General features: G+C 38.6%; 1 protein-coding gene across 3 annotated transcripts in view; it reads right to left on the minus strand.

Annotated features, from left to right (window-relative positions):
• Positions 1-2,800: 2,800 nt before the first annotated feature.
• ZNF385B (zinc finger protein 385B) overlaps positions 2,801-13,819 on the minus strand; it is a 408,564-nt gene continuing 397,545 nt past the window's right edge. For all 3 annotated transcript variants that reach the window (XM_004577002.2, XM_058664687.1, XM_036493168.2), the window contains 4 exons: positions 7,563-7,808; positions 6,248-6,426; positions 5,598-5,699; positions 2,801-4,252 (listed from right to left, as the gene is read on the minus strand). In XM_004577002.2, the coding sequence (XP_004577059.2) occupies positions 4,034-4,252; positions 5,598-5,699; positions 6,248-6,426; positions 7,563-7,808 (746 nt within the window). In that variant the 3' untranslated portion in view covers positions 2,801-4,033. The remainder of the gene's footprint in view (positions 4,253-5,597; positions 5,700-6,247; positions 6,427-7,562; positions 7,809-13,819) is intronic.

Consider the following 13,819-nt stretch of genomic DNA (forward strand, 5'->3'; position numbering starts at 1 on the left):
CTGAGCTTACATGTCTTGACAAGTTAATCTATGAAAGAATACCTGGCCAGTTAACCCCTGATCAGGACTTAAGTTATTAACTTGGGATGGCATCCTAGAGAGTAGATACCTATTTCCCCAAAGAAACCTAAGACTGAGAATCTTAGCACAACCAAACTTCTCTCTGATGCTCCATTTGCTCTTTCTTCATGTTCCCCAACCCCAGAGGGATCTTCTTGATTCATTTCCCTCGTTAACTTTAAGGCACATTCTAAGACAACATTCTACATGACCATATTTATTTCTTCTCTTGAAAACCAGAGCTTTTTTAGCATAAAGGAGGGCAAAATCAGAGGTGGCATATTTGGTGCATAATGAAAATGGAAATTCTGCTTTCTCCATTCACTACAGTTTGTTTGCTAATCAGGTATCAGCATAGTTTCAACTAGGAGGCATCTGCACCTACATTTTCCTCTGTCCTACACCTATCCAATATCAATTCATCATTGACTTTTTACACAACCCAATTCTCTTCTTGCTATTTCTGAGTGCATTTCATCATGTTCTTTTTAGTAGGTTCATGGCTCACTTTTTAATACTGAAGAGGTCACTTCTGTTCTGAAGCTTCCTAGTAGTTGTGAGGAATTCTGAGAAGAGTTGCCACTAACTTCCCAGGCCTATTTAAGTATTGACATTTTATTTTTGTGAGTTTTTATGAGATGTAGGATAATATAAAGATAAATCAAATATAATTGCCACTGAAATCTATAAAAATCAAAATAAAGGGCTCTCCAAAGCATTAAACTGAACACAAATCTAGTACAATATCTATAAATAATATTTGACGATTCCACAAGTTAGCTATAACTAATATCAGCTAGAGTTCTAATGAGTCATATACATATATTTTTTAAATCCAGTTATGGGGCTGGCGCCCTGGTGAGGCAGGTAAAGTTGCTGTTTGCTGAACTAGCATCACATATGGGCACTGGTTCCAGTGTCAGCACCTGCACTTTTGATTCAGCTTTCTGCTAATATGCCTAGAAAAGCAGGGGAGGATGGCCTAGGTGATTGGACCACTTCCACTCACATGGCAAATCTGGAGGAAGCTCCTAGCCCCTCGTTCCTGGCTCTGCACTGGGCCTAGCTCTATCTGTTGTGGCCACTTAGGGAGTGTACAACTGGATGGAAGATTCCCATTTTTCTCTCTTTTTGTAATTCTGGTCTTTCAAAGAAAAAAAAACTTAAAAAGATCTTGTTATGACTTTCAAACTGGAACCCTATTAGATCTGAAACTAATCTCATCATAAGCCTGAAATATTAAGGTTAATAATTTCAAACAGTTGAATGACTCTTGATAAAGTCTATCACTAGATTTCTTAGCTATGATGCCATCTATCACCCTTAAATTTTTAGAAATAAGAATTTAAGGGCCCGGCGGAGTGGCTTGGCAGCTGGGTTTCTTGCCTTGAAAGCCCCGGGATCCCATACAGGCGCCGGTTCTAATCCCGGCAGCTCCACTTCCCATCCAGCTCCCTGCTTGTGGCCTGGGAAGGCAGTTGAGGACGGCCCAATGCATTGGGACCCTGCACCCACAGGGAGACCAGGAAGAGGTTCCAGGTTCCCAGCTTCCGATTGGCGCGCACTGGCCCGTTGCAGCTCACTTGGGGAGTGAATCATTGGACGGAAGATCTTCCTCTCTGTCTCTCCTCCTCTGTGTATATCTGGCTGTAATAAAATGAATAAATCTTTAAAAAAGAAAAGAATTTAAGTCCTACAATGAAATCAATTTTCTCATTTTTATAATATGACATGGCTTGGTCTTAGAATGGGTAAAAAGGGGATATGTAATAGTGTTGTTTTCACTTTCCTCCAAACTCTCTAACACTGTAGTAGGTTAACGAAGAAGGCAGATATTGTTCTTTATGCTGAATTGTGACAGCTAATTTTGTTTCCCTTGTATCTAGATTGGTTTTGAGTTTCTCTGCCAGTGAACTATTTTTGAGGTTATTTCACAAGAAAACAAAACAAAACAAAAAACACCTTTTTGACTTCTTCCCAGGCCTCTTAAAATGCTGTTTTTGATACAATGAAAATCAGAGAGGCTGGGTGGCATGTGGCTTGTTCTAGTAGAGCTAAACCTTCCAGGCATTTCCTCTTGGGCAAATGTGAGGGAAGCCATCTTAGGCTTTCCAGCCAAGCCCATCTGCCAGCTGAACCCTACCAAGAGAGTTCTGTCAATGCCATGGAAAACAGAACAGCCCAGCCAAATCCTGCTTGGATTCAAACCATGAACTCCTGGCATAACACAATGATTACTTTGTACTACTCAAATTTGGAGTAAATGACTAAGCAGCAGTAGGTCACCAGGAAAACTACACAATGTGTTGATAGCTGATTAGAATCAAGCAGAAGGAAAGAAGGCTAGATTGACTTGAAAAGGTAAAAGAGGGGGACACAATAAAAAGTCAAGAAATGATATGGACATCAATAAGAGAGGAGCTAGGAATCCAGGGGTTATACAGCTGGTTCTGAAAAAAATCCAAATCCACAAACATGTGGCAGGCTGCTACCATGACTTTGGACAAACTCACAACTTTGGCCAACTTCTTAGAAATTCAGGGAGAAAACAGCAGTGAAGTTTCACCTCAGGCTGATACTACAAACAGCAATGAATCAACATGATAAATAGCAGTTTCAAAGAATGAAAAGGTGGTACATATAAAAAGCAATTTGTACTTATGAAAGATCCATCATGTGATTTCAAAGTCATTGTCATGGGAGAAGGTAACATTGAAAATGCACACCAATTTTTATTTTCTGTACTTTTATTGAAAAGGTACATTTAAAAAAATACACAGACATTTTACCATTTACAGATTGCAGATAAAGATGCTCTAAAAGTGTTCACTCTATTTTGTTGATTTATGATACCTCTTGCCCCCGATATCACAAACATTCCAGTTTTGTTGATATCAGCTTAGAAAGGGGGGGCCTAAGAGAATGGCCTGCAACAGACTCAGTGAACAGAAAGACAAATTGTTCAATTATAAATTTTTTTATCTTCTGTACATTATTGCATTAGGGAGCCACAAAATTATGTAGCATCATTACAAATGAAAACAGGTTAAAAATGAAGATAATTACATAGAAACACATGAATTCATTGTCTTCTTGCAGAATGCACAAGAGGTGCAAAAATGTGCAGTTTAGGAAGCTCTGTTTCTGTTTGCATACGTTTGCTGAGCAACTCAAACTGGTAAGGAAGCTACAAAATAAGTTAAAGAAAAAATAGCAAATAGGTAGTAATTATAACTATGTCATATGGCTTTCTATTTTGTTTAAATATCTCCAAATAAAATGTGAAATAAAGAAAATACGTATCTTTTGTTCTCTTCAAGAGAAAATGCAAAACTACTTTGCTTCCTAACATTTACACAGCAACTAAAAATGCTGAAATCAGACAAGAAATACAGGTCTAGTACTACACAGGATACAACAGTACTCGGGTCTAAAACAGTACACGATCCCTGTCAACAACAGCACACCAGAACGAAGATGTTGTGATCCGTTAGTGAGATGGTATTCACAAGTCAGCACTTGTGTTCCACGCTAGAAGATGCTCACCCACTTGGATTCTAGAGTTATTTACAGACATCAAGGAAGATCCTAGTTTTCAAGTCTGTCAGGAAAATATTCCATATTGTTTCAAAGCCAGATCACGCCCCATGAAAAAAGAGAATTTTGTTGTTGTTGTTCTGACCAATACATTTTCAAGCAACCAAATGTCTCAGATACACAATTTGAATGGGGCTAGGGCCAGGAACAGGGAGATAGACTATGTTGCTCAGATTTCCTAAATGACAAGCAAGGACCACAAAAACACGCTTGAATCTAGGGATCTTTTCTTTGGAGCTGGGGCTTGGGGTGGCGTGTGGTGCAATGCGGGTAGCTGGGGGTACTTACTGCACGCAAAATGCCTAAACTGCTGAATCCTTTTGGCTTTTCTTCTCAGCCTCCCTACTGGCCTCAATCATCTTGGGACTTGCAGACATCAGTAGGGAGCGAAGAGGATGGAGGCCGGAGTGGCACGGATGGGTCCATGCCCAGGCCTCAGGAGAGCAGGAGGGATGGCTGGAGCCTGGAAGAACGAGGCAGACGGCCTGGGAGGAAGTGACAGCGCCGAGGACACAGCCGCAGCTGCCGCCAGGGGCGAGGACAGGAAGGCAGGGGCCAGAGGCTTCATCATATCTTTCTGGAATGCAAGTTTTGCCTGATGGATGGAACATATCAGGATGGGGTGGTTAGACTGTCACATCAGTACAAAACACATTCCAGTAAACAAGCAAACAAACAAACAAAAAATCCCCCCCCAAACCCTTCACTCTCACAAGGCAAGAATTGCTTGTTTTCACAGAACTGGTGTGAATGTCTGTGGGCACAACTTTCTTTCAATTTGTTTTTCTTCCTAGCCCTGATCTGGTGGCCTTCGCTGCTGGGGGACTGGGCAGAGGAAAGTCTCTCTGGGTAGATACTAAAGTGATTTTACAGTTGCTGCCCAGAAGGAAGTAAACATCCCCAGCAAGTGCTCGCTAAGGCAAGGGAATTCCACCAATGTTCACACTTGTCTTACACCACCAGACAGCCTAGGGAGTATGTTGGCTTGCTTTGATGGGACCCTGCCCTTCCCTCAGCTTAGCTGCACTAAGGTTAGGCACCCTGGGGCTCAGCATCTAACAGTCCAATCAAATGACAATGTAAGCAAGGTTAATTTACACCACTGTGGCTGGCCACTTCATGAAGATCATCCTTAAAATATCACAGCTAAATCAAGTTTCTGATGAGAAAATGTCTTTTGAAAGCAACCACAGGCAATCAGCAGGAGCTTTGCCAGCTGGCTCTGCTTAAGGCAGGCAGCACCTGTGCTTGTGGCCTGGGGGGAGGCTTTGGAGAAGCCAGAAGGTAAGCTCAGTGGACAATCCCTGCTTCATCCTCAGACTAAACCCTGCCCTAGGAAAAGTCCCAGGAAACTGTGAAATCCATCCACCTGGCTATTTTTCTGATACCTATTGTTGCAGCCCTAAGGTATGTTTGCAAAGAAATATAATACAGTGCTATTGAGGGCCTCTGAGAACAGGCTGACCAACATGAGTGCCAGAATGGAACGATAGAGTAACAGAAACAATCACTATGCTCTCTTGCAATAACATACCAAAAAAAGTGGCAGAAAACAGGGAGACACTGTCGATGGATATTTTCTCTATCTTTCAAAAGTGATCCCATTTCCCAGGCTCAACATGATTTAGAATTCCTCAGGCATTACTTGTCATAGTTCCCTAGTTCCCTTGACTTTCCTTTCTGTCCTAAAGGGAGCTTTGGGAGGTCTTGACAAACAATAAATTATTAGCTCTGAAAGAGATTCAGTTTCTCTTTTCCAGGGAGCTTTATTCAAGGTGCCATACAGCAGGAGGTAGGCAATGCATGCTGGAACTTCTGTCTATGAGGCTATTCAAATTCAAAACTTGAAGCAGCATTGATCCCTTCCTTCTTACCCACAGTTGCCGCCCTGTTCTGGAATGCTGCCCCACAAAACAGGTGAGCAGGTGCTGTGGACTTACTGCTAGAATGCTTGGGCTCCTCTGCAGTTTGTTGTAAGGGCTGTATTTCGGCTTCAACGGCTTCCCTGCAACTCGATCTTTATGCCTTCGGCTAGAAATGTGCTGAAAGAGGTTGGAACGTATTAGCCGAGTCTCTGTAAGATGCATTTCCTAGAGGTAGCTGGCTCTCCATTCTTAGCTCGAGGCCCATAATTCCCAGACGCACTGGGATAAAACCATCACCCTAAGACTGGCTCTTCCCAGGCCCTCTCCCATCTCTATGGCCTCATTAATTTTGGCCTGGTGTGAACACTGTAATTGACAAGTCTCTCTCCCCAGACAGGTTTTGGGAAGTTGGAAGAAAGGCTGAACACTTCAAGGGGCATATGAGATGTCTCTGTTCCATGGAAGCTCCGAGTAACTGTTGTGCTTAGCCCTCTATCTGTAAACCTAGCCTGTAACCTGGCATTTAGTATAACAGATGCACAAATATTTGATACCAGTTCTTTTTTTCACTTCCATAGAAGTCATGTGTTGCATAAGTGAAGCATTCCATAAAGCTTAGTAAGCATCATCTTGAGTATAGTGACAACTATTCCACAGATGACGAGATACACAATCCAGGGCTGACCCCTAAAAACATGGAACGTTAATGCACAAGGTTACATTACCTGTTTGAGCTGAATTTCTGAATTAACATGGACATCACAGATTTCACAATGAAATGTCTTGTTCTGTAGTCCTGAGCCCTTACTGCCATTCTGCATCTTTAACCGTGATCCTGGTCTAGGGTAGGACTTAATTGGACCAGCCCCATTGCGTGCCTCAACCATGGTCTTGTGTTTAGATCCTGTGGTAGGAAGAGACATTTATTTATTTTTTTTGAAGATTTATTTTATTTTTATCACAAAGTCAGATATACAGAGAGAGGGAGAGACAGAGGGGAAGATCTTTTGTCCGATGATTCATTCTCCAAGTGACCATAACAGCCGGTGCTGTACCAATTTGAAGCCAGCAGCCAGGAACTTCCTCTAGGTCTCTCACATGGGTGCAGGGTCCAGGCTTTGGGCCATCCTCGACTGCTTTTCAAGCAGGGAGCTGGACGGGAAGTGGGGCCGCTGGGATTAGAACTGGTGCCCATATGGGATCCCCGTGCACCCAAGGTGAGGACTTCAGCTGCTAGGCCATGCCACTAGGCCCAGGAAGAGACATTTATTATACAGCTATTTAAGAATGATATGGAGCTGTGTTTTCTCAGTTTGTCCTCATACTGAAGTTCCTAATTTTTAAAGAGAACACTGTAATGTAATTATTAATTTTACATATTTTTATTATAAAAGTGGAAAACCATAACAACATATAGTAAAGAAAATATGAAAAATATACATAGGCCTGAGTAAATAATGATTCATGTATTCACTGTTTGATGGTAATTACTGTTATCTTTTTAGTATATTTATTCTGAAGTTCTTTCTTATGTGTATTAATATTTTCAAAACTGAATCACAAAACGTGTCTTGAAAATTTTACATATCAGATCATGTACATATTTTCTTACCATTACATTAGTGTCTGAGTAAAAGTGTGCTATTATATTGGGTTAATACAATTGGTTCATTATTTTCTTTAATGAAATTTTATGCTATTTCTGTGGCTTTTTTTTCCTCTTGAAATTGTGTTGCAGCAAACACTGTGCTTAAATATTTGTCTTCATCTCTGGCATTTTAACCAAATATGATTTAGAAATATTAGATGTTTTTGAGGCAATAAAGATTAGAAAAATCTGTATCTCCAACGTGCTTTTGCCTTGCTACAAGAATTTCTGAAATCATTCTGATCATACTTTTCTAAGAATCACATCTTTGAAATAAAACAGTAGAGAAGACATTGAACAAAACTAATGAAACTGTAAATGTCATGGTGTTCTAGCGGAAGAAGTTCGATTATGTTATAAACATTGTTTAAATTCAAAGGATAGCTGCTTACCTGTGTTGTGTGCCTCTAGCTGTGACAGGGAGTTCACAGCCACTTTGCATAGTGAACAATAAAGTAATTTTTTGGCTTTTTCTTCTTCTGACTCAGCAACAGTACCAGGAGCTCCATTTGTGCTCTTGGAAGGAGAGGTGGCTGCTCCAGGTGGCAGGGCTGTGGCGCCAGATTTGAGGAGATATGAGCCACTTTCAGAGCTTGATGGCTGACTGGAACTATTGCCTTTTAACTTTCCTTTATCTTCTAAGAGAAGCACATAAAAATGTTAGTATAGCCTCATGCATCACATAAACAGAGAGAGATAACCATACAGAAATTAAAAATAGATTTAATATGCAGTTTGTACTCCAGCACAGATTTTGTGGAGCTTTGATTTAAAAGAATTTCAAGACATTAGTTTCTGTAATAGGATACTCGAATATCAGGATGACTTCGAAAAATGATTTCGTTTTCCATCTTGGAGCAAATAACTTTTTGTCTGATACCCTTGAGTTGTAAATTATTTCCCAGGGAAATCTTTAACATAATGAACCAGCTACCCAGCTACCCACCAATATGACCAATATGTTCATGAGTATGACAGTGACAGGAAAGAAGTCATCAGGCATTGTTAATTTCATTTGATACATTTTAATTCTGACAGATATAAGATCATATTTATATCAAGTTAAGATTTTTTTTAACATTTATTTATCTGAAAGATCTTGAGAGAGCAAGCAAGCTCGTGCAAGCAAAGGGGAGAGACAGACTAAAGAGATAGAGAGGTCTTCCATCTACTATGTCACTCTCCAAATGGCTTCAACAACTGAGGCTGGGAGGAACTGTTTCTGGGAGTCTTACTTAGGTGAGAGAGGCCCAAGCAGTTGAGCCATTTTCAACTGTATTCTCTGATGCAATAGTAAGCAGCTAGGTCAGAAGTGGAGCAGTTATGACTCAAACCAGCACCCATATAGAACGCTGGAGCTGCAGGCCATTGCTTTATCCACTATGGCCCCAAGTTAAGATTTTAACTTTAGGTTGTGGATAGTGGGTAACTCAGACACATGGTTAATTTTGGTTATGATTAGTTAGGTTTTGCTGCTCTTTGGTAACACAATTTACTCAAAAGATGAGACAAGGATTCCATTCATTGTGCTTAGTAATTACTGCCAGTCTAAATCAAAAGTTTTAAATCATGGTATTATTCACAAACATAATATGAAGAATAGTCAAATCAATTAAGGACATCTTGGCATTTTTGCCCATGCAGTTACTAAATGTTTATAATCCTCAAGGTCTGTGTGCAGGACATGAGGGGTCAGAATGACTTTGACAGAATTTAACTCACTGGAGTTCATTTACTATACAAGACAGTCATGTTCAGGGACTTCTTTGGGAAAGAAACTAGAGGTTTGTAGCCAAGAACAAAGTCTTTTCACAAGTTTAATCCTAATAGGATTGGCACTCTTGGAAAATGTCTATAGAAATGCTGATTAACACTCATTAAATAGAGGGGGAGAATCCAAATATATCCTTGTTAACTGTCCTAGCTATTCTGTAATTATATATATTGCCCTAGGTGACCAAGAGAGAAAGAATGACAAGAGAAGATCAACGCAGTGTTTCTGTTATATAACTCTGCATATGAGCAAACCAAAGCCTGCAGGAATCACCAAAATGGAAGAGGGTCCTATTTCTTTTGAGATCTAAAGCAAAGCATAATTGAATTTTGGGATTAGCAATCTCTGAGAGTTTTATCTATGTAGGCTGAGGTTGGCCATGCAGGAGGAGTACAGCAACTCCTCTTGAGTGTTGCTTAGAACACGTGAATGCTACAATCTTCTCTTCTCCTTGATTTCACATTCTATGCTTCCTTTCAGCAAGTAGATGAACATTTCAGGTAGACATGAAATATGATTTTAAAAGAAGGTCTTAGGCTATTATTAAACTGATTTCAATACATAAGAGGAGATAAATTAATTTTTCTTAATTGACAATAGCAAATTGCATCGGAGATTAGGTTCAGAACTCTTCCATCTATAAGGATTTCTCACACTGAATACACAATCCTATAGAACCAATAAGGTAGCAACATAATCCAATAGTTCTTATATTTACCTTCTTGGAAATACTTTCCTGTATAGAAACTTGTGACCTACTAACATCTTTCCTTATATGCCATATAAATTGCATTAAAATGAATCTGACCATGTGTTATTTATTGACATATGAAATTCCTCTGTCATAATACTATCTTATTGTCTTTGTATTAATGCTCTACATTTATCTTTACATTTATACAGAACTTTGTAGTTTGCAAAGTGCTTTCACTTATATCTTGTTTTTCCACAGCAAACTTGTAGCATAAGGCAAGGCTAAAAATGATCATTTTCATCCTTTTTTTTTGGTAAAGATTTACTTATTTTTTTATTTGAAAGATTTACAGAGATAGAGAGAGACAGAGAAAGAGACAGAGAACTTTCCTTTAATGGCTCACTCTCCAAATGGCTGCAATGGCCAGAGTCGAGATGATTGAGAGCCAGGAGCCAGGAACTTCTCCTGGATCTCCCATGTGAGTGCAGGGATGCAAGGACTTGAGCCATCCTCTGCTACTTTCTCACTCCATAAGCAGGCAGAAGAGCAGAAATGGATCAAATGGGACTGGAACTGGTGCCCATGTGGGATGCCAGCGCTGCAAGGTAAAGGGTTAGGCTTTGAGGCACTACACTGGCCTTAGTTATTTCCATTTATAAGATGAGGAAACTGAAGCTCAACAAAACAAAATCACGTCCTGCGGTTTAAACGGGAATGATTGATAACTGTGAAGCACTGATCTTCTGCAGCAAGAGGGCTGCATAAAAACACACAGCAGTCACTTAGAAACTAAATAGCTGCTACTTTGTCTATACTCGCAGTCTTGGCCTTAAAGCATATTTCCTATACCTGATCTTAGCCAAAAGGTTGAGAAGCAATAAAAAGCATATTTCCTTAAATGAAAATATCGAACACGGTTCAACAATCATTTGATTCTGCTTATGTTGAGAAAATGTATAAAGTTACTTATTTTTCTATACATCCTTATTTCTTGTGGAAAAATTGAACAGATTTCCTTTGGACACCTTTTCCAAAGAAGTAATTTATTAATTAATAAATTATGTTGAAAATATGTCAACTGCTGACAATGTTTTAGATGTACAAGAAAGTACTAAACAAAGGAGGTAAGGATTTTAAGAAAGTTACAGTTTAGCAGAGGAAGTTAAATGGTTATTCTGAGACCTCTAATTTATGAAAGAAATGGCAAGAGGCAGGAGAGCATGGAGCAAAAGGTGATGACCTCTGCTTCAGAAGAGACATATTTTTCATTAAGCAGTGGCATTTGGAAGGTTTTGAATGTCAGATGTGGATCAGCACAGAAGGAGAAAGGGAGTGGAAAGGGAGCAGTGAGAAGCAGAAGCAAGAGATGCTTAGGACTTGGAAACCTATGGGTTGTCTTGGTGAGAACCAGATGGCTGAGCACAGAGCTGGCCACAAGTGCACCTGTCAACTGGGCCAGAGGCAGAGGAAATCACACTATTAAAACACACAGTAAGGGCAGACACTTCCCTTTTAAAACATATTGAGAGGAATAATGTGTTGAACAAATGCATGACTGATAATTTAGGCTAAATTGTATCTTAATCCACTCTCCTTACCCCCTACACAGGCCAGAGTCAATCCGTGAAAACTAAAGCCAAACATTATGTGTAAAATCACAATCAGGGAGTGACTGATACCAGCTAGTCAGTTGAACACATCCTAAAACCAAGCATAGCACTAGTGCATTCATATAATCAAATTGTGGCATTTCTTCTGGATGTATAAATGTACAACTATCAAAGTCTAATTTTCTTTTCAACTCAACTGCTTCGTATTTTAAATGAAAACCAGTGTATTGTTTCTTTTTCTTTACTGGCATTTAAAAAAATCCTCTTTGTGTATTTGGAAGTTTAATCAATGAATGTTTACTTCTGTTTCTTTTTAATAAAGATGCTTGTCATCTGGAATGTCTCGTTACCACACATTCCATTTTCAAGTATTCCCTCACCTAATGTTAATTAGTGGGTCTTCTGATTGTCTTAATTATTTCCTGATTATTCAAGCACCTTTGAAAAAGTTTTATCTTCCAGGATTTTGAAGCGAAATTTTCTGAGCTACACTGGAATTGTTCTTTGTAACCAACATCCAAGATTTATGCATCCAAGTGAATTTATTTCTTTAAGTAGTGACCTTGGGAGATTCTACATTGATTCGCTTATTTTTCAAAGCTCAAAATATTGAGACTCTTCTTCTTGGAGTGCTTTCATAAGAAAGTTGGTAAGCCATGCTATGGAAATCCATCCTAATGTTAGTCGCCCATATTTCTTTACTCTGTAACTGTTACTTGTATCCATCCACTTTATTCATCAAACACAGAGAGAACTACAGTGCTAACACAAAAAGTAAAAAGAATGTGCCAGAGGAATACCAAAAGCAGTTAAAAAAAAAAGTCCTGTTAGTAAATAGACCAGTTTTATCACTATGATCCAAAGAATATTTTGCCCACAATGTCTTTGAGGAATGAGACAGAGAGATTCAACAGAATAAGCAGGTAATCATTCTGGTACCCCCAATGAATTCATATATTCAGTGAACTAGGTAAATAAAAGAGCACTGTGCAGATATTCAAGAGACTTTTCTGATAATTTCCTTAGGACCATAAGCTATGATAAGGAATTGCTGGGAAAATGAGCACATTTTTTCAGATTTTGATACGCAGATAAGGCCCTCTGGTATAGTTAACGCAAGTCAATATTCTTAGCAACTTTGTAAAAGATTGTTGGCTTTCCTGTTTTCTTACCAACTGAATCATCACTGTCTACCAAACCAATACATTACTGTGGCAGTTCATTGTTTATTTGCTTTGTAATTGTTTTTCCTCTAAAGCAGCTGAATATCTTCTCATAAGGGTGATCATAATTGTATTTTAAATTGCTATTATTTCTGAAAAGGAACAAAAATTGTAAGATAAATACATTTTGAGAATTTAAAATTTCTACACTAAATAAGAATAATAAAATTTTTATTCCTAACTGGTAATGTTAAGTTGATTAGAAGCTGAAGTCAGACACAATCACTATTTAGAGAAATTTAGCTTAGGCATTGTAAAAAAATGTTAGCCTAATGGATGCTCTAGGCAATTGTATCTTATTGTAATGCTACAAATAATAGTAATAATTACAAATAAATGGATAACACTAATTGAGCACTCACTATGGACAAAGAAACAGTGTTAGGAACTTGTACTCATTACATCATTTATTTTTACACAATTTCCAAATGAGATAGAAACTTACTATCTGTACTTCTAAATATCTTTTTTTACTGAGTTATAACTTCTTGTTTTGAGGAACATGTTGTTTTCTAGCATACATGTGTGTAAACAGCACATATCTACACAGGGAGTGTCCACTACCCTAGGAGCACTCTGAAGTCCCCAGTCAGTTGACACCCTCACCAATGGTCACCATCCTCTTCATCACTGACACTAATGTTACCTTGTTTCAAACTTCACATAAACGGAGCCACACAACATGTTTTGTATCTGGCTTTTCTCATTCCTGGTAATGTTTGCAAGATTCATTAATGCTATTGTATTTTTTTCATTACTAGATAGTATGTTATTATATGACTGTGACACAACTTATTCACATATTTTGCTAGTGATGAACATTTTAACGAACATTTTTAAGTTTGGGCTATTTTGAAAATGCTACCATGAACATTTTCATATATGTTTTTGGCAGACAAAGATATTCATTTAAATATAAATATATAGTAGAATTGCTAGACCACAAGGTATTCACATATCTAGTTTTAGTGGATTCTTTAAACAATTTTATAAAATAACTACACCAATGTATATTTTTATCAGCAGTGTATGAGAATTCTGATTATTCAAAGGTCGCTCTAACATACTTGGGTATCCTCTATCATCAGTCCTCTAGACGTTTTGTAGGGACTTGCTTGCATGGAAGTGTGATGGTCTCTCATGGTGGTTTTAATTTGTATTTCCCTAATGATGGATGATATCCAGCACCTTTTTCATATTGTTATTGGCCAACTGCCTTTGTTATTTATAAAGTGTTTGTTAAGATCTTGTGCCCAGGTTTTTTAACTGAGTGATTTATGGAAATTTTCGTACATACTCTTGAATAGATGTCCTTTACCAGATGTACTGTAGACAATCTCCCAGGATG

Source organism: Ochotona princeps, chromosome 5 (assembly GCF_030435755.1).
Source record: "Ochotona princeps isolate mOchPri1 chromosome 5, mOchPri1.hap1, whole genome shotgun sequence".
Taxonomy (NCBI): domain Eukaryota; kingdom Metazoa; phylum Chordata; class Mammalia; order Lagomorpha; family Ochotonidae; genus Ochotona; species Ochotona princeps.